The 19,630-nt window shown below is 37.8% G+C and overlaps 1 protein-coding gene across 7 annotated transcripts in view; it reads right to left on the bottom strand.

The window, feature by feature from the left end:
- Positions 1-19,630, bottom strand: part of GTF2I (general transcription factor IIi) — a 106,855-nt gene that overhangs the window by 52,225 nt on the left and 35,000 nt on the right. For all 7 annotated transcript variants that reach the window (XM_032431166.1, XM_032431169.1, XM_032431167.1 and 4 more), the window contains exons 5-9: positions 19,242-19,425; positions 19,049-19,077; positions 15,030-15,084; positions 14,518-14,561; positions 5,576-5,653 (exon numbers count right to left, since the gene is read on the bottom strand). In XM_032431166.1, the coding sequence (XP_032287057.1) occupies positions 5,576-5,653; positions 14,518-14,561; positions 15,030-15,084; positions 19,049-19,077; positions 19,242-19,425 (390 nt within the window). The remainder of the gene's footprint in view (positions 1-5,575; positions 5,654-14,517; positions 14,562-15,029; positions 15,085-19,048; positions 19,078-19,241; positions 19,426-19,630) is intronic.

Genomic DNA, 19,630 nt, shown 5'->3' with positions numbered 1-19,630 from the left:
TGTCTACCCAGTCATGAAAATCAAACATTCCTAAGAGAAGATGTCTAAAGAATAAGATTCCATAAACCTGGGCAGATGTACATTATGTCTTTAGGTTTCACTATTTCACTTTAAAAGAAAGTATTTTAGAAATACAATATAGCAATGCAAATAAATAATCTATAAGCACACCTAACAATATGTCTCACAAATTTTGTTTTATAAAAGAAGCCTAGTGCTGCCTGGCTGGATCATTCTGGTGGAGTGTGTGACTCTTGATCCTGGGGTTGTGAGTTCAAGCCCCAAAATGGGTGTAGAGATTACTTTTAAAAATTAAATAAATAAATAAATAAATAATTTTTTTTTTTTTTAAACTGGAGCCTAAAACAACCAGTACATGCAAAAGGATTCCACTTACATGAAATACAAAACCAGACAAAACTAATGCAGGTTGCTACAGGTCACAAGAAGGGTTACCACTCAAAGGGGGTTGCCTAGAAAGGAGTCCAAGGGAAGAAGCTTCTAAGGATACTGGCACCTAACAACAGCCCTTCAGAAAGCATGAAAGGAGAAACAGATCCAAAGCCAGTTGGAGATTTCAATACTGTTTTAACTGCTAGAACAAGCAGTCAAAAATAGCAGTAGAGATAGCAGACCTAAATGACTATCAACCAACCTTAACAAAGTTAAAATAACTGAAATTATACAAAGAGTGTTCACCAACCGTAATAGAAAAAAAACTGAGAATCAGTAACAGAAAGATACCCGAGAAGTCCACAAGTATGTGGAAATTAAAACTACGCACTTCTCCTGCTATGACACAGTAATCACACTACTGGGTATCTACCCAAAAAAATACAAAACCACTAATTCAAAGGAATATATGCACCTCTATGTTTATAGCAGCATTATTTACAATTACAATTAGCCAAATTACGGAAGCATCCCAAGTGTCTATCGATGAATGGATAAAGAAAATGTGGAATACAGAGAGAATGGAATACTATTCAGCCATAAAAAAGAATGAAATCTTGCCACTTGCAATGGCATGGATGGAGCGAGAATATTATGCTAAGCAAAATAAGTCAGTCACAGAAAGATAAATACCCTATGATTTCACTCATATGTGGAATTTCAGAAACAAAACAAATGAGTAAAGGGGAAAAAATATCAGAAAGACAAAGGGACAAACAGACACTTAACTACAGAAACACACAAATGGTTACCAGAGGGAGGTGGGCAGGGGATGGGAGAAATAGGTAAGAGGGATTAAGGAGCGCACTTGTCAGCAATGAGCACTGGGTACTGTATGAAAGTGCTGAATCACTATACTGTAAACCTGAAACTAATATAATGCTGTATGTTAACTACATTGGAATCAAAATAAAAACTTATTTAAAAAAAAACTACACACCTCTACAAAAATGACAGGACAAAGAAGAAATCACAAGGAAAATCAGAAAATGTTTTGAATTGAATGAAAATAAGTATAAATCAGTTTGTGGGCTACAGCTGAACTGATGCTTAAGAGGGAAATTTATGGCATTAAATGCTTGTATTAGAAAAGATCGCAAACAAGGATTTACTCTTCTATCTTAAGAAACATAAAATAAAAACAAATTAAAATTAAAACAAGAAAAAAGAAACTTAAGAGCAAAACTCACTGAAAATAAAAGCTGGATCTCTGAGAAAAAAGAAAATTACGTAAAAGCTCTAGAGCTGGACCAATGGTTCTCCACTGCTAGTGACTGTGTCCCCACTCCACAGGGAGTGACTATATAATTATGCCAGTTTAGATGGTCACAGCTAGGGAGATACCACTGGTATCCACTGGGTAAAGGCCAGGAAAGCTACTAAACATTCTACAATTCATAGCATAAGAGAGATACCCACAACAGTGAACTGCTGGATCAAAATGTCAATATTGACAAGCTTGAGAAACCCTGAGCCAGACAACCAAGAAAAAAAGATAGACACAAATTAAGAAAACTGGAAATGAGAGGGGCATCACTATAGACCTTGCAAATATTAAAATAAAAAAAGGACACTTAAGGCAAAGTAGACAGATTCCCTAAAAGACACAAACTGCTAAAGCTCAATCAAGAAATACATAACCTCAACAGCCCACAACTACTAAAAGAAATTTAAAAATTAAAAAACAGACCGAGTTTAAAAACTTTCCATTATGGAAACCAAAAGGTCTAGGTGGCTTCACTGGCAAAATTCACCAAACACTAAAGAAAAGAATAGTACCAATTCTACAAAAACACTCTTCCAATACATCACCACTTCCCAATTCATTTTACTGAGGTCAGTATTACCAAAACCAAATACAAAGACATTTACAAGAAAAGAAGTCTTCTGACACATTCCTCTTAAGAACAATCAATAATACATAGAAAGAATACATTATAACCAAATAGGGTTTATTATCCCAGTAATGCCTGGCTGGTTTAACATCTGAAAATTAGTACCAATCCCCATTTTAACAGAGTAAACATGAAAAACCCATATAATTATCTCAAGAGATATAGAAAAGACCTTCTACAAATTCGACATCCAATCACTATAAGCACTGAACACAAGAGAACGTCCTCGAACTGATGAAGGGCATCTACAAAAACCCCACAGCTATTATACTGAAAGATTTGGATGTCTACTCTCACTACTCCTGTTCAATACAAGACCAGAGGGTCCCAGACAGCACAATTAACACAAGGAAAGGAAACAGAAGGAATGACATTGTCTCCTTAGAAAATCCCAAAGATTTTACCGACGAGTTGCTTGAACTAATAAGTGAATTTTAACTGAGTCACAAGATACAAGGTCAGTACTTAAAAATCAACCGCAGTTCTATGGATTGGCCATAGTTGGAAGCTGAAATGTAAAAGAACGGTACCATTTTCAGTAACAACAATAGACATTAAATACTTAGATGTAAATCTTACAAAATGTGCACTATGGGATCTCTCTGCCGAAAACAAAGTTCTGATAAAAGAAACCTAGGAAAAGCTAAACAGGTAAGAGAGAGAAACCATGTTCATGAACCAAAAGATCAGGCATGAAGGGAATTAGCCCAAATCAGCTGTTCAGATTCACCATAATCTCTATCAATATCCCCACAGTTTTTTCAACAAATCACCAAGCTGATTTTTACAACTGATATGAATAAAGGAGCTACAATAGACAAGATAATTTTGAAAAAGAAGAACAATTTTGTAGGACTCCCACACTCTGATTTCAAGACTTACTATTAGCTATAGTACTCAACACATGTGAAGTTGGCAAAAGGACACACAGATCAATGGAACAGAATATTCAGATACAAAGGTAATGCAATGGAAAAAAAGTCTTTTCAACAAATGTTACTGGAAAATTTGGATATCCATATGCCTAAGTTTGAACCAAATTATCTTCCACACCATACAAAAATTAGGCCTAAATTGATCAAAGACCTAAATGTAAAACTACAAAATTTTTATAAAACATAGCTCCTACTTCCTTTAACTGTACCTAAGGTACCATCATTTCAAGCCATCTTTCCCTCTACAAACATCTGATTTCCAACCCTCATTTCTCATGCATCACTTTAAATCACTCAACCTACAATCTGAAAAGGGGACAGAAAAGCTTTTATACTCATGGCTGAGAATAACACAACTCTAAACAGACAATACCAAAGATAGAAGGCAGACTTTTTATTTTAAAAATAATCTGTGTAAAAACAAAAAAAGACTATTGTATTCCACAATATTTATTAAATTTATGCCCATGTGTTAGTAAGGTACCAACAGCTACTTTTATAAAGGCTAAATTTTTTCCAAAATTTTAACTGTCTAATTAAAACTCCATAGAATTGTCTCAACCTCTTAGCCGTGTGATTACTAACATCACAAGAAATAAAATTTTCAGGGCGCCTGGATGGCTCAGTTGGTTAAGCGTCTGCCTTCGGCTCAGGTCATGATCCCAGAGTCCTGGGATCGAGCCCCGCATCGGGCTCCCTGCTCAGCAGGGAGCCTGCTTCTCCCTCTCCCTCTGCCTGCCTGTCTGCCTACTTGTGATCTCTTTCTCTCTCTCTCTGTCAAATAAATAATCTTTTAAAAAAATTTAAAAAAAAAAAGTGTTCAAAACTGACGAATAAAAATAATGAAATTCTAAAAAAAATAAAAAAATTTAAAAATAAAAATAATGAAATTCACTATGAAACAGTTTAATATATGTATACAGATATTCACATGATTACAAATCAGAATAAATTTATTCATAAAACTTTTACAATGCTCCAGAATTGGTAAGGGCTTATCTTTTTAAATGAGCTACAACTATTAGGCAAATCACAAATCACAAGTAAAACGAGGTCTTGCAAGACACTCACTAAAATGGCTAAAAAGAAGACTGACAGGACAAGTGTTGGTAAGGATGTGGGACAACTAGGAACTGCCGGTGGAAATGTAAAATAGTACAAGCACTGTGCGGGTTTCTTACAAAATTAAATACCTACCATATGTCCCAGCTATTCCATTTCTAGGAATCTACTCAAGAGAAATGAAGGCATATTTCCATACAACAATTTGCACACAAAAATTCACAGCAACTTTTTTTTTAAGAGCCCCCCAAACTAGAAACAACCAAAATATCCATCAATATACAAAGAGATAAACAAACTGTGGTAGACAGCCAAGCAATGGAATAATCCTCAGCAATAAAATAGCATTAGCTATGGATATATGTAACACTGTGGATGAATTTCAAAACGATTATGTAGAATGAAAAGAAGTCACATCCCATCCCAAGAAAACAGTACATACTTTATAATGATTCCACCTATAGAAATTTCTAAAAAAATGGAAACTCATGTCAAATGACAGAAAACAGATCACTGGTTGGCTGGGGAGGGCAGTGAATTGCAACAGAACACAAAGAAACTTGAGGGTTATGGAAATGTCATTATCCTGACTGCAGTGAAGATAGCTTTATAGGTATATACCGACAACAAAACTAATCAGCTTTTATACTTTAAATATTTTCATGTATTTTATGCATCTATAAAAATAAAACAGACTATAAAATATAGAAAACGTTCTTCTAAACTAAAATCCAATGACGGGTAAGAGCAAACTGCATTATAAAACCACAACCTTTAATGCCTCCCTAATAAGCAAGCAAAAAGATGTGGAACGAAGTGATAAATAATAGCTAAAAATTTATTAATGTCTTACCTTTTACAGATTTTTAAGATAATGATAATACTTACACAAGTATTTTTTTGTCGCACAAATAGAGCATTCGAGGTTCAGAAGACCTCTTGTGTCTTGCAAATTAACACTAGAAACTAGAATTGAATTCTAAATTGTGCCACAACTTTTGCTTGTCCTTTTAAGAATATTAACGGCTATTTTACATTTCCCCTGTAGACAGATTACTTATTTCACTGCCACATTTTTGAAATCTATCTTATTCCAGTGATAAATTATAAGCATGCATGCCAATCAAGAAACAATCAATAAATGAGTATTTAACGAACTCAAGCAATTGATAAATTTGAATTTTAACCACCAATAACTTTTGGGAAGAAAAATGGAATGCATAGTATTACCTTGAATGTTGTATTGATAATAATCAGGATCTTCTGATTCTTCTTTTACTGTCACAGCTGCCATTTCCAGGGAAATACCTGTAAAAACAAATCAAAGTATCTAATTACACTGTAGGGCATGCAGGTAGATGGTGTAGGAAAATCTCTCCTGCCCTAATAATGCAGCGCAATGCATACATAAAGACTTTGAAAGGACAAAAGTTTGCTAGGTAGCAAAGGGGCAAAATTCATCTAAAATCCAAACTAAACAAAGTTTTAACTACTACTAATTTTCTGAGATTATTTGCTGCTTTTTTCTCTGACATTCTTATCTTTGGATTTGAAGAAAATTAGTCACACTCTCTTTTCACTCAACATTAAAAATGCTTTTACAGGGGTTCCTGGCTGGCTCAGTCAGTAGAGCACACAACTCCTCATCTCACAGTCATGAGTTCAAGCCCCATGCTGGGTGTAGAGCTTACTAAAGAAATAAAAAAGACTTTTAGAGACTTTTACAAACTATTGAAAATCACTCGTAGGGGCGCCTGGGTGGCTCAGTTGGTTATGCATCTGTCTTAGGCTCAGGTCATGATCTCAGGGTCAAGACATGGAGCCCTGCGTCAGGCTCCATGCTGGGCACAGAACCTGCTTACGACTGTCTCTCTCCCTCTCCCTCTGCCCTCTGCCTCCTTCTGAAAGGAGGATGGACAGAAGGAAGGAAGGAAATCACTTGTAAACCTCAGCTGTAATGACTCAATACTCCGCAGTTAAGAATCACTTTAATAAGATATGTTGATTTTTTTTCCCTCCTAATAAATCTCTTTATTAACAAGGGTACGACATACACCTTTCTGCCTAATGATCTGCCAACAATTAGGATAGGTAATTGGACGTGGACCTCTGTGGCTAGACACAAAAGCACACACTGCCCAACCGCACACGTAGGAAGGCTAAGCACAACCACACAGTTCTCCTGACGGACTAATCCTGTGCTGGCGCTATGTGACGTGAGAAGCACACAGAGAATCCTGTCAACTGGAAATAGCTCAAAAAGAACCAGCTTGCCGTGCTATGGGACACTTACTCCTAAAGCAACAAGCAATTACCAACGGGAAACAGGCTTGCTCCCCACAACAGCGGCAGGGAACAATCTAGAACCCCTGAGATTCTGTGGGCGGTCTCTTTACTACATCAGTGTTCATCAGTAAAAGTTAAGAGAAAAATGAAAGCAAACAAAAAAGGCAAATCCACTGGGGATTTAGACCCTTCAGGAATGAAGGTTCAGGTGACCTCAACCAGGTAAACAACCTTACCAGCTAAGGTCCTGACTGAAGGCAAAGGAAATACAATATAATGGGTAATGAATTAAAGAAGGTATGAATTCTTGTGACAAGTTGTAGAAATGTGAACACTGTGCATATTTTCTTCCATGTTAGGAGTGTGTCTTTCTGCAAATACAATGTATTTGGATATATAAACTGTTCTCCATTCTACTTTGCATTATTATTTTACAAGTTTTGTTCGGTTTCTGTTACCATGTAGCCTCTAGAAAAAAGAATATTCAAACAGGTTGAGAGTACATTTGAGACACGAATAATATACCTCATGAATGGACACTAATAGGTCTCCCAGGGATAGGCACAACGACTGTCAGAACATTGGAAGTCCTCATTCTGGGGAGAGGGCAGAAATGACTGACTCTGTAGGAAAGAGAGCTACATCCTACCAGCGGGGAACTGTTGTTCTGCTGTTCTAGGAAAGTCCAAATACGTGGAGAAGGGTGTGGATGGAGCAGCCAGAGGCAGTAGCCAGTGCGGTCATGAAGCTCTTGTCCCAGTTCCAGACACACCCTTTGAGACCCTGCTGGAGCCTGGACTGCAAACCAGTTTGGCTCCTTGCAAAAACTCCCAAGGGAACACAGCAGGGAGGAGGCTACAAGGCTAGAGTAGAGAACATGAACCCGTGACTTCCTTTCGGCTTCTTGTCTGCATCTTGTTCCGATCAGGGTAGGTCACTGCTTGTGCCCTCCATCAACCTGCTGAAAGTAGACCCTTCCCATAGCAATAGCAAGACCCACTGGAAAATTTTTCCAACACTACCAGAACCAGTTTTAACACGTCCCCGTCCCCTCAGACATCAGTAACATCCAAATAGTCTCCCACCTCGTAAGTCAAAATTAAAGTTCTAGGGGTGGCAGCCAATTCCCTGGGTTGTTACTTATACTTTAACATACTCTTTCTTGTTACAAAGCTAATGACTATAACCAGTTCATCATTACAGTAAATTTTCTCCATTCAAATAACTGGTATGGCTTTTTTCTCCTGACTGGACCATGACTGTTATACCCAAGAAATATATAAAAAATAAAGTGAAATGGAAATATGAAAAGAAACTGCAGCATAAATTGAGAATATGAAGATATAAAGTACAAGGGAGAAAAAAGAAACCTCTATGATAGCAACACTATTTTTTTTTTTTTGATAGCAACACTATTATATCCATACATACAGATGGCTAAAGAATTCAATAAAATAGGACTTTTCTCAATTCAGCATGTTTATTTTTAGATACAAACTATTCAGGAAATGACTATGTGAATAAAAGAGAGAAAACAATGTCCAAAATGATGATTTAAGTGCAATCAACTAAAAGCTAAACAGAAAACTGAGATCTCCTATGGCATGAAAAAGAAAGGGAAAAACCTTCTGTAAAAAAAAAATATAAAAGATTCAAATACTTCCTCCCAATAAAGATATTCAATGGTACCTTCTTGCACGTCTCCCAAAAAACTAAGACTTGGCCTATGGTGGCAGAATGAGAAGAGGACTGACAGGAGTGGCAGGGGAAACCGAGCGAGGGCTTTAGGAGCCTGAGCTAGATGAGGGGGCAAGCATGAGTGGTGAGAGCCCAACAGGGAAGGTCAGAGTGGCAGTGAGGTAAGGAGGGTAGCAATGAGCCATGGCTTAGACAACAGGACACAGGTCAAATGAAGTAAATATACTAAGAATATCTGATTGGCAGGATTCTAACAGGAGGGAATTATACAAGAAAAGGAGGGGGAAAAACATTTGGGATTCTCCGTCTCTGACACCCCTGCTTGTGTTCCCTCTCTCACTGTATCTCTTTCTCTCTCTGTCAAATAAATAAATAAAATCTTAAAAAAAAAAAAATGAAGGATGGCAAAGTCAGCCAAAATGTGTCAGAGGACATGTAAGACACAGGGAATGGCTACTTGCAAGACAGATGACAAAGGGTTGTATTGTACTTACAAAGAGCTAATCCAAAAAATTAATGATCAGAGATTCAAGAAGCAAGAGAAAATGCTTAGTATAGTTAAAGAAATGGAGATAAAAATCCAACAAAGATGAAGTTGTGCCGGCAGATTGGCAAACACTCTGCTCATACTCAGTAAAGAGCAGACAGAAACAGCAGCTTTAAAAATTCTTGATGGGGCGCCTGGGTGGCTCAGTTGGTTAAGCGACTGCCTTCGGCTCAGGTCATGATCCTGGAGTCCCGGGATCGAGTCCCGCATCGGGCTCCCTGCTCGGCAGGGAGTCTGCTTCTCCCTCTGACCCTCCTCCCTCTCATGCTCTCTGTCTCTCATTCTCTCTCTCAAATAAATAAATAAAATCTTTAAAAAAAATAAAAAAAATAAAAATTCTTGATGACTGCTTAAACTGTTGCTTTATTACAGATGATACTTTGGTATTCTTATCATTTTATTTATTTATTTTTAAAAATTTTATTTTTAAGTAATCTCTGTATCCCACATGGGGCTTGAACTCACAACCCCGAGATTAAGAGTCATGAGTTCCAACCAAGCCAGCCAGGCGCCCCTTTCTTATCATTTTAAGGTGCATGTGTTCTTTGACCCTTTGCCGCCTTATAAAAACGGCAGTTAACCTCTGGTTCCCATCAGTGGAGTTCCTCGTTGCCATTCAACCCAGTAAGGCGATGGCTCTGTATCTGCTGATACACAAGTGTCTACAAGAAAAAGTGCTAGTTAGTTGGAGAAATACTACCATGGGATATCGATGAATAATAAATTTTTTATTAGCCTTTAAATTTTTTATTTTAAAGTGTTTTTTTAAGTTTTTTTTTTTTTAAAAGAATTTATTTATTTGATAGAGAGAGCGAGAGAGCACAAGCAGGGGGAGTGGGAGAGGGAGAAGCAGGCTTCCCGCTGAGCAGGGAGCCTGACGTGGGGCTTGATCCCAGGACCCTGGGATCATGAACTGAGCCGAAGGCAGACGCTTAACGACTGAGCCACCGAGGCGCCCTGCCATCCTTCATTTTTAATTCTTTCTTAGTCAAATGTAGTACTTAGAAATCTTTCAAAGGAACTCTTATTATATCTGGAATTTCTCACACTTCACAAAGTCAAGTCAGACTCTCGGCATGTTGTTTTCGGTTCTCTAGTTGATTCTCTGGTGTTCTACACACACAATCCAATCATCTGTACAAGTTAATGGTGCCTCCACTTCCTAATTACTTACACCTCATCCTTGTACTGGTTTGTACTAGAACACTGGCAAGAAACTGGTGAAAATGCACCTCTTTCTATGAAGAGTGCTTCCAGTGGTTCTCTATTCAACACAATGATGGGTTGGCATTTACAGCTCTGTATGATAGCCCAACCAATCAGGTTAAGGATTTCTGCAGCCTTCTTATCATCTACTCAGATGATATATTATTTCTAATTATTTCGATAACATGAGAAAGTGAGTTTAGAGATTTTCTAATAATATCCTTGTGTTCCTAGATGAACCTTAAGTCTGAAGTTCACTGCATTAAGGTAATTTGTTTTAAAGATTTTTTTACTTAAGTAATCTCTACACACCACATGGGATTCGAACTTACAGCCCTGAGATCATGAGTTGTCCCATGCTCTACCGACTGAGCAAGTCAGGCGCCCCAAGATAATGTTTTAACTAATGTGAGAGCAGAGTAAAAGCTCCACAGTGACAGGCTCTGCAACAGCGCAAACTGGGATATAACAAAATTACAATCGGCTTCCGTCCCCTCTAAGAGGTGAAACCAAGAACATCACTATTTTGCAGTGATATAAAACTGCATTTGACACAACTAAAATTTCTGGACCCCAGCTATAGCCTCTGCTCAGGTTATACAGTTTATATATGGCTTCAATAAGAAAATGCAGTAAATGTCCATTTCTCGTTGCCAATCACCAAAGCTAATTATAACTTATATTCTTAGTAATAATACAATGATCTTTTAAAATTATGTATTATCTTTAAAAGATGAAGTTGCTTTCATTCATAGAACCAGAGTAAGAAAAAAAAATCCTGGGGCGCCTGGGTGGCTCAGTCGGTTAAGTGTCTGCCTTCAGCTCAGGTCATGATCCCAGGGTCCTGGGATCAAGACCCGTATCAGGCTCCCTGCTTAGTAGAGAGCCTGCTTCTCCCTCTCCCTCTGCTGGCGCTCCCCATGCTTGTGCTTTCTCTCTCTTTTTCTGCCAAATAAATAAAATCTTTTAAAAAAAGAAAAAAAATCCTAACAATGGAATTGTAATCCAGTCAGGAAGAGCTGTACGTTTTATAAATTAGCAAAACCACTTGCGCCCCAGAAATGGAACATGGCAAGAAAGCAAACATTAAAGTAAAATGTCCAAGATCATGCTCAGTTCTCAAAGAACTTGAACAGTAAAAATCAATTTAACTAGATGGTCCAAGTGGGAAAGGAGCAGCAGCATTGGGAGACAGTAAAATCATTATATCCTCATTGTTCCATATGTTAACAGATAACAAAACCAAACCTTCAAATGACATGAGCTACAGTGTGCTGCTGCTGGTCTAAGACTGGGCATTCGAGTTCAAGGGGACAGCAATACACTTGGTCACCTGCAGTTTGATAGAGGTGCTGAGGCGATCCGATGGGGACTGGACAGCTTTTCAACAAAGGACGCCCAAAGGACGCCAGGGCAGCGGGGCATCCACACGCGGAAGGATGAATCAGACCCTTCCCTGGCAACCCGTGCAACAATGAACTCAAACAGGCCTGAGGCTTAGACATAAGAGTTCAAACTGTATAACTGAAGAAAAACACAGCACAATGTAAAATTCCTCATGATCTCAGGTGAGGCAGAGAGTTTAGGTTTTCTCAGATGTAAAAACATCAAAGCCCCATGTGATAAAAGAAAAATCTGAAAAACTGAATTGCATCAAAATGAAAACACTTTTAGGCTTAAAGGGACGCCATTAAGAAAATGAAAACACAAGCCACAGAGTAGAAAACAGTATTTGCAAAACATTGTTTCTGATGTAAAAAAATTGTATCCAGAATATATAAAAAACTCTTATAAGTAAAATATCAATAAAAAGAAAATGGAAAAAAAAAAGGAGAAACAAAGAAGAAGGAAATCTTGCCATCCGTGACAACACGGACAGACCTACAGGGCATTATGCTGCATGAAATGAGTCAGACAAGACTGAGACAAGACGATTTCACTTACATGTGGAACATAAAAAACAAAACAAATGAACAAACAGACTCTTAAATACACAGAATGGGTGGCTGCCAGAAGGGATGCATGGGGGAATGGGAAAAAGGATTAAAAGGTACAAATTTTCAATTATACAATAACTAAGTCACAGAGATTAAAAGTACAGCATAGGGAATGTAGTCAATGCTGTAATAATGTATGGTGTCAGATGATAGTCATACTTATCATGGTGGGCACTGAATAATGTAGAGAATTGTTGAATTACTATGTTGTACACCTGAAATTAATGTAACATTGTAGGTCAACTCTATTTCAATAATAAATAAATAACAAAAAAAGAAAGAAAACAAACAACATAATTAAAGAATGAGCAAAAGATTTAAAAAGACATTTCATCAAACCAATATAGAAGTAACTAATGAGCACATAAAATGATGTTCAACGTCGTTAGGAAAATGCAATTAAAATCACAATTCTAGGACATTCTAAAAAAGGCAAAACAATGGAGGCAGTAAAAAGATCAGTGATTGATGGCCAGGTGTTAGAGAAGAGAGACGGATGAAAAGGCAGAGGACAGAGATTTTCAGGGCAGTGGAACTCCTCTGTATGCTCTCTAATAGTGAATGCACGTCATTATACATTTATCAAAACCCACAAAATGCACAAGACTGATCCCTAATGTAAGCTATGGACTCTGGGTGATAATGGTTCATCATTATTTATTTATTTGTTTATTTTTAAGATTTATTCATTTGACAGAGAGAGAGAGCACAAGTAGGCAGAGCGGCAGGCAGAGGGAGAGGGAGAAGCAGGCTCTCCTAGGAGCAGGGAGCCCGATGTGGGGCTCGATCCCAGGACCCTGGGATCATGACCTGAGCCGAAGGCAGACGCTTAACGACTGAGCCACCCAGGCGCCCCTGGTTCATCATTTCTAATACCACTCTAATGTGGGATGTTAATCGTGGGAGGGAGGGTTTCCATGTGCAGGGTAGAAGATCCATGAAAACACCCTCTATATTTTTTGTTCCATTTTGTTGTGAACCTAAAACTGCTCTAAAAATAAAATGTCTATTTAAAAGCATTAAAAAAAAAACACCCCACACAATGAGATACCACTTCATACTCACTAGAATTGCTATTATCAAAAAAGACAGACAATACCACATGTTGGCCAAGATACAGAGAAACTGAAACCGCCATACACTGCTGCTAAGAACGTACAGCCACTTTGGAAAATTTGTCAGTTGCTTATAAGTTAAGCACAGAGTTACCACAGAACCAGCAATTTACTCCTGGGTATCTATCTACCCAAGAGAAATGAAGACAAACGTATTTTCCTAACAAAGACAAATACGTGAATGTTGACAGCCATGTTATTCAGAACAGCCAGAAAGTGGGAACAACTCAAATGTCCACCAAATGGTAAACAGATTGGATAAAGAAAAGGTAGTATATCTGTACAATGGAGTAATATTCAGGTATGAACTACGTAGGTACACTACAACTATTTTTGAAGATGAGCCTCCCAACACGATGCAGAGTAAAAGAAGCAAAATGTAAAACTCCCTATTGTAGGATTCCACTCATATGCAATGTCCAGGTCACCTACAAAACCCAAAATTAGACTAATGGTGGGAACACGGTTTCTACTTGGGCAACAGGTTTCCATTTGGGATGACAGAAATGTTCCAACAATAGATTATGGTGATCACTGCAAAACTCAGTATGTACCCAACATCACTGAATTTTATACTTGGGGCAGGTGAATTTGGCAGCAGACTGTACCTCAATAAAGTTACCCAAAAAAATCTGTATGAAATAATAGTACAAGCTGACATTTAAAAATAAGAAACTGAAGGCAAAAAAAACAGCGTAGAGTTAAAAGCAATCTCCTTGGAGAGTAGAAACAGGGGGATGGGGGGGCGGGGAGAGTAAGGAGATATTTGCTTGGCTTGTGTAAAAAGCACTGTAGAAAGAGCTGACATTTTACACTATTATTCCTATATAATTGGGGGGAACCTAGTAACAAATTTTGTTTACTAACGGGTAGTTAGCAACAAACTTCTGGCTACCATTCAGTAACTAAACTTTTCAGGTTTTAGTATAATATTTGGTAACATTAAGAAATAATGTCGGGGCACCTGGGTGGCTCAGGTGGTTAAGCCTCTGCCTTTAGCTCAGGTCCTGATCCCAGGGTCCTGGGTTCAAGCCCCACATTGGGCTCCCTGCTTAGCAGGGAGCCTGCTTCTCCCTCTCCCACTCCCCCTGCTTGTGTTCCCTCTCTTGCTGTGTCTCTCTCTGTCAAATAAATAAAATCTTTAAAAAAAAAATTTTTTAAATAATAATGTCACTGTTGGAATAAATTTGTTCTGTCTGCTTCTCATCAAAACATTACATTAAAAAAAAAATCACAGTAAATAACGAGTCAAAATACAACCTTCTAAATTAAGGAAAAGGCTCCCTTACTTCATAGTGGGATTCTAAAAGCGCTAGTACATACCAGAATCTTCTGTGGGTTCAGTTTTCACTTTGACTGGGCCACAGCTGAAAGGAAAAGAAGGCGTGATGAAGCTGTGCACTGACGCGGGCCGTCCACACACCAACACATAAATCATTCACCTGACCAAGGTCAATGCAAACCTGACTCAACGTTAAATTTACATATTTATTTCTTGCATAAATGTAACTTGTCCACTGAGTTTAGTATTTTAATTCCAATCAACCTTTTGGGGAAAAAAGTATAACAACGTAGGGTAGCACAATAACTTGCAAATTCCACTTTACTCGACGGGCCCTCCTCTTCTGAACGTGGTTATCAACCTATGCTTTTAGCTTCCCCCAGGAACTACTCAGTCAAAAACTGCATTTTTATAGGACCCCAAATGAATCAGCTGAATATTAACCTTCAAGACGTGTGCTATGGGCCTTTTTAATATTCTAATACCTCAAGATTCTAAAAACTAAAGTCGCTGGGGTGTGGAGGTTTACTTGTACTGATGAACTGTGCTTTACCTTCCACCTGGAGACAGCATGGACCTTTCAGCATCTGTTACCATCACGCGACCACCTATGTACAAAAGAAATAATAAGATTTAGGTTTTGCCAACACTTTCAATGGGACTAATATTTCCAACGTTCTTAAACAGAGAATGAGCGAGGGCAGGAGCGCCTGCAGCTCTGGGTCACAATGGGGTGAGTGCCGTGTGAATCCACACAACAGTGTCCTTCATTCTCCCCCTGTGAAGAGGGGAGGTGGGGATGAGGATCGTCCAACAGCTTTCATCTCCTCACCCACCAGCACCCTCTCCCCTTAAGGAAAAAGCTCAAATTTTTATCATTGAAACAAATACAGCAATGTATTATTACTCCAGCAACATGGGAAAGCCTCCAGTGATACAGGAGTGCTGATAAAGATTTCTGTTAGGGGTGTATCTGGCTCGGAACTGGCGAACAGTGACTGGCTAATAGGTACGGGATTTCTATTTGGGGGTGATGAAAATGTTCTCAAATTAGATTGTAGTGACAGCTGTCCACCTTGGAAATACACTAAAACCCACTGAACTACATACTTCAAAACCATGAATTTTATATTTAAAAAAAACAACATGAATTTTATGTCTGCAAAAAAAAAAAAAGGTAGAGAGAGACTGATGCCACCAAATACTGATAAAGATATAGAACAACTGGGACTCTCACTGTTGGTGGGAACACCAAATGGAGTAAATCACATTGAAAACCAGTTCAGCACATTCTTTAAAAAGTATATATGTAGATACCATGTGCCACTCCAATTTTAGGTATTTACCCAAACGTATGTCCACATGAAGACTTGCACTGAAATATTCAGAGCGGTTTTCTTTATAACAGCCAAGAAACAGAAACCCAGATTTTCATGGACAGGTAAATGGGTAAATAATTGTAGTATACCTATACACTGGAATACTCATCAGCTGAACAACAGGGATAAATCTCAAAATTAAGAAGCAAAACCAAAACATAGTACCTACTATGATTCCATTACTATTTTAAAAATCTAGAAAATGCAAATAAATCCACCGTGACATCATCAATGGCTACCTGGGATTAAGGGCAGGGAGAAACAAAAGGAAGGAATTACCAAGAGCTGAGAGCAAACTTGGGTGTGAAAGATATGTTCATAGTCTTGACTATACTGATGGTTTTCACAGTGTATATGTGTATCAAAATTAAGCAAACCGTACATTTTAAATATGTGTAGTTTATCTTATGTCAATAATAAGTCAACAAGGGGCACCTGGGTGGCTCAGTCAGTTAAGCATCTGCCTTTGGCTCAGGTGGTGATCTCAGGGTCCTGGGATCAAGCCCCGCATCTGGCTCTCTGCTCAGCAGGGAGTCTGCTCACCCCTCTCCCTCTGCCCCTGCCCCCACTCGTGTGGGCTCTCTCTCTCTCTTTCAAATAAATAAATAAATAAAATCTTTAAAAATAATAACAAAGTTATTAAAAACTTTAAAAACTGGAAAACATCCCATTATAATCGCAACTTCCCAATTACTTTGACAGTCTGTATGATAAAAAAACAGAGTCATACAAACCCCCCTGCTTGCACCGCTCAGTGTAAATACCCTATAGAAACATTCTTTAGTTAACAACCAGGCCCCAATGTTTCAAAAGAAGTTTCTAGAATACAAAACTTCAAAAAATACAAATGGCAGATTAAAACTAACCTAGAACACTTCAGGAAAAAATACTGCTTAACAAAATTCGGAATTTTAATTTAAACAAGACAATAAATCTTTACTTTCTCAATCTTAAAAAGGACATCTACCAAAAAACAACAGCTAACATAATGACAAGAGCCCAAATGTCTTCCTCCTAATATTGAGAAGGCGAGGTCTGCTATCACCACTTCCATTCAATATTGTATTGGACATTCTAGCTAGAGTAACAAGATTAATAAATAAAAAGCATTAAGATTGCAAAGAGGTAAACTGTCCTGATTCACATACAACATGATCCACTATGTAGAAGTCCAGAAACAAACACACAGGGTCAACTAACTTTCAACAAAAATGCTGAAGCACTTCTGGGGAGAAAGGATGGTCTTTTCAACAAACTGTGCTGGAACAACTGGATAGCCACATGCAAAAAATGGAATTTACAACCTTACCATGTGCCATATGCAAAAATTAACTCAAAACTGACCACAGATCCAAATGTAACAACTCAGGCTATAAAACTTACAGAAGAAAACAGGACACATCCTCATGACCTTGTGTCAGGCAACAGACAATCTTGGATATAAGATCAAGAGCACAAATGAGGAAAGACTAAATCAGGCTTTGTAAAAATTAAAAACTTTTGTTCCTCACAGGACACTGTCAAAAGACAACTTGTAAAACTGGAGAAAATATCTGTATCAAAAATATATAAAGAATTCTTACAACTCAATAATAAAACTACAAATAACCCAATAAAAACACATGGAAAGGACCTGAACAGACCTTACTCCAAAGGATATACATGGTCACTAAGCACATGCAAAGATACTCAACTTTATTAGTAATTAGGGATATGCAAATCCAAACCACCGTGACACACCACTTCACACCCATTAGGATGGTTAAAACCAAAAAGACAGTACCAAGTGCTGACAGGGACGCGGAGAAACTGGAATCCTCAGACAATGCCAGGAGGAACATAAAATGGTACAGGCACCTAGAGGGCAGCTTGGCAGTCTTCCTAAAGCTAAATGTAAAATTAGTCTATGACTCAGCAATTCTACTCCTAGGTATATATACCCAAGAGGAATTAAAGCATATATCCAGACAAAAACTTACTCAAGTAGGTCTATGGTAGTATTTTTCGTAACAACCCAGTGGAAACAATCTAAAGGCCTATCAACCCGTGAATGGATAAATGAGTGGTATATTCATATGTAGGAATACTTACCATTCAGCAAGAAAAAAGAAATAACTATTGATACACCCAACGATTTGGATGAGCCTCAACTGAATTATGCTGAGTGAAAGAAGACAATCTAAAAGGATATACACTATATATCTAATTTATATAACATTCATGGAAATAATAAGAGATGAGGATGAAAATATTCTGAAATTAGATGGCAATGACTGTAAAACTTTGTAAACTCTGTCATTATAAATTTACTAAAGCCCACTGAATTATATACTTAAAACAGGTGAATTTTATGTCATGCCAATTATACCTCAATAAAGCATCTAAAATAGTAATCTTTTCATCGTGATGAGAAGAAAACGAAGGTTATTTAACAAACAATAAAATATGGGTGTGTGTATATATTATTTTGTCCTTTCTTCCTTACACTGGTTAAGAGACTACCAATGATAATGGTCATTTATTTTCAAAAGTCTCAAATAAACCTGCCTCCAAAGGGCACCAGTCTTCTAAAAATCACTTTTCCTTTCAAATGCAATGGCTCAAAGTTCCCAAAAGGAAGTCCTGTTGAAATCCTCCTCATTCTTCAAGGGCCCATCTTAATGCCCTCTTCAACTTGAAAGCCTTCCTGGGTTATAAACGAATCCTTCCTCCAACGAACTTCCACAGTATCTTCTCTAACCATTTGTACAGTGTGTAGGTTATACTCTTGCTATGGTGACTTTATGGGCTTTTTATCTCTTCCATTAAACTACCAGCACTCCAAAGCTTCACTGCCTGACGCATGGCTGTGTATCCCCTCCCCATCCAATCTCGTGCCCAACAATTCTGCGCCTGTTCAATGAACGCTAGGTAATTGAGTCATCCTCTTAATTCTGGGAAATGAGGGCAGATCCAGTATATGATCGAACACGGTGCCAGGGTAAAACCTTGACTAGATCATAAAGAAAGTAGCAGAGCTAAAAACAAAAAACAAGTCTACTTTTTCAGCTCAGTGACTTTTCATTGGTTTATATAGAACATCCTACTCCAAGATGTCTTACATCATATTCTCAAAATAAAAGAGAAATCAGAAAAATGTGTTTAATTTGGCCCAACAGGTTTAGAACTATCTGGAAACAAAGTAATCACTTACCTAGGTGCTTCTTTGGCTCTAGGAAAGGTCTGCATTGAAACAAAACAAAAAACTACACATGAATATACAAAACAAAAAAGCATAAATTTAAATAACTTCTACAGTAAACAAGAATTTTAAAAACATACTAAAATAAGCTGAATATTCAACTTTATATACAAAACTACTGATGGGCAGGGATAAAGTACTTCACCTCTTTATGATAAATGAAATCCCTGCTTTGTTCTCTAAAATCCATTTCAGGGTGGCAAGATCGTAGTTCTCGGGGTGTTTAAAGGCAACTCCTTCTGGAAGCCCCTGCACGACCACAGCAGACTGATCTCGTAGCATCTTCTCATATGGAACAGGTACCACTGTTGATTTGCCTAAAGCTTTCCCTGGGGGTGAGAGACAGACGTGAGGTAGAAAGAGGATAAACATCATTAAATGGTGAGATTAAAAAACAAAACCAACATTAGTTTATCATGGCTTAACAAACAGCACTCATGTTATTTTGTAATATCCGATTTTAAAACAAATTCGAAATATCAGAGGGCCCTATTCCCATGTTCGAAGTTCTAAGCCTGAAACAGATCCAAAAGG

The sequence above is a fragment of the Phoca vitulina genome, unplaced genomic scaffold (genome assembly GCF_004348235.1).
Source record: "Phoca vitulina isolate PV1807 unplaced genomic scaffold, GSC_HSeal_1.0 scaffold45, whole genome shotgun sequence".
NCBI lineage: Eukaryota > Metazoa > Chordata > Mammalia > Carnivora > Phocidae > Phoca > Phoca vitulina.
This window is presented reverse-complemented; position numbering and strand designations above follow the sequence as displayed.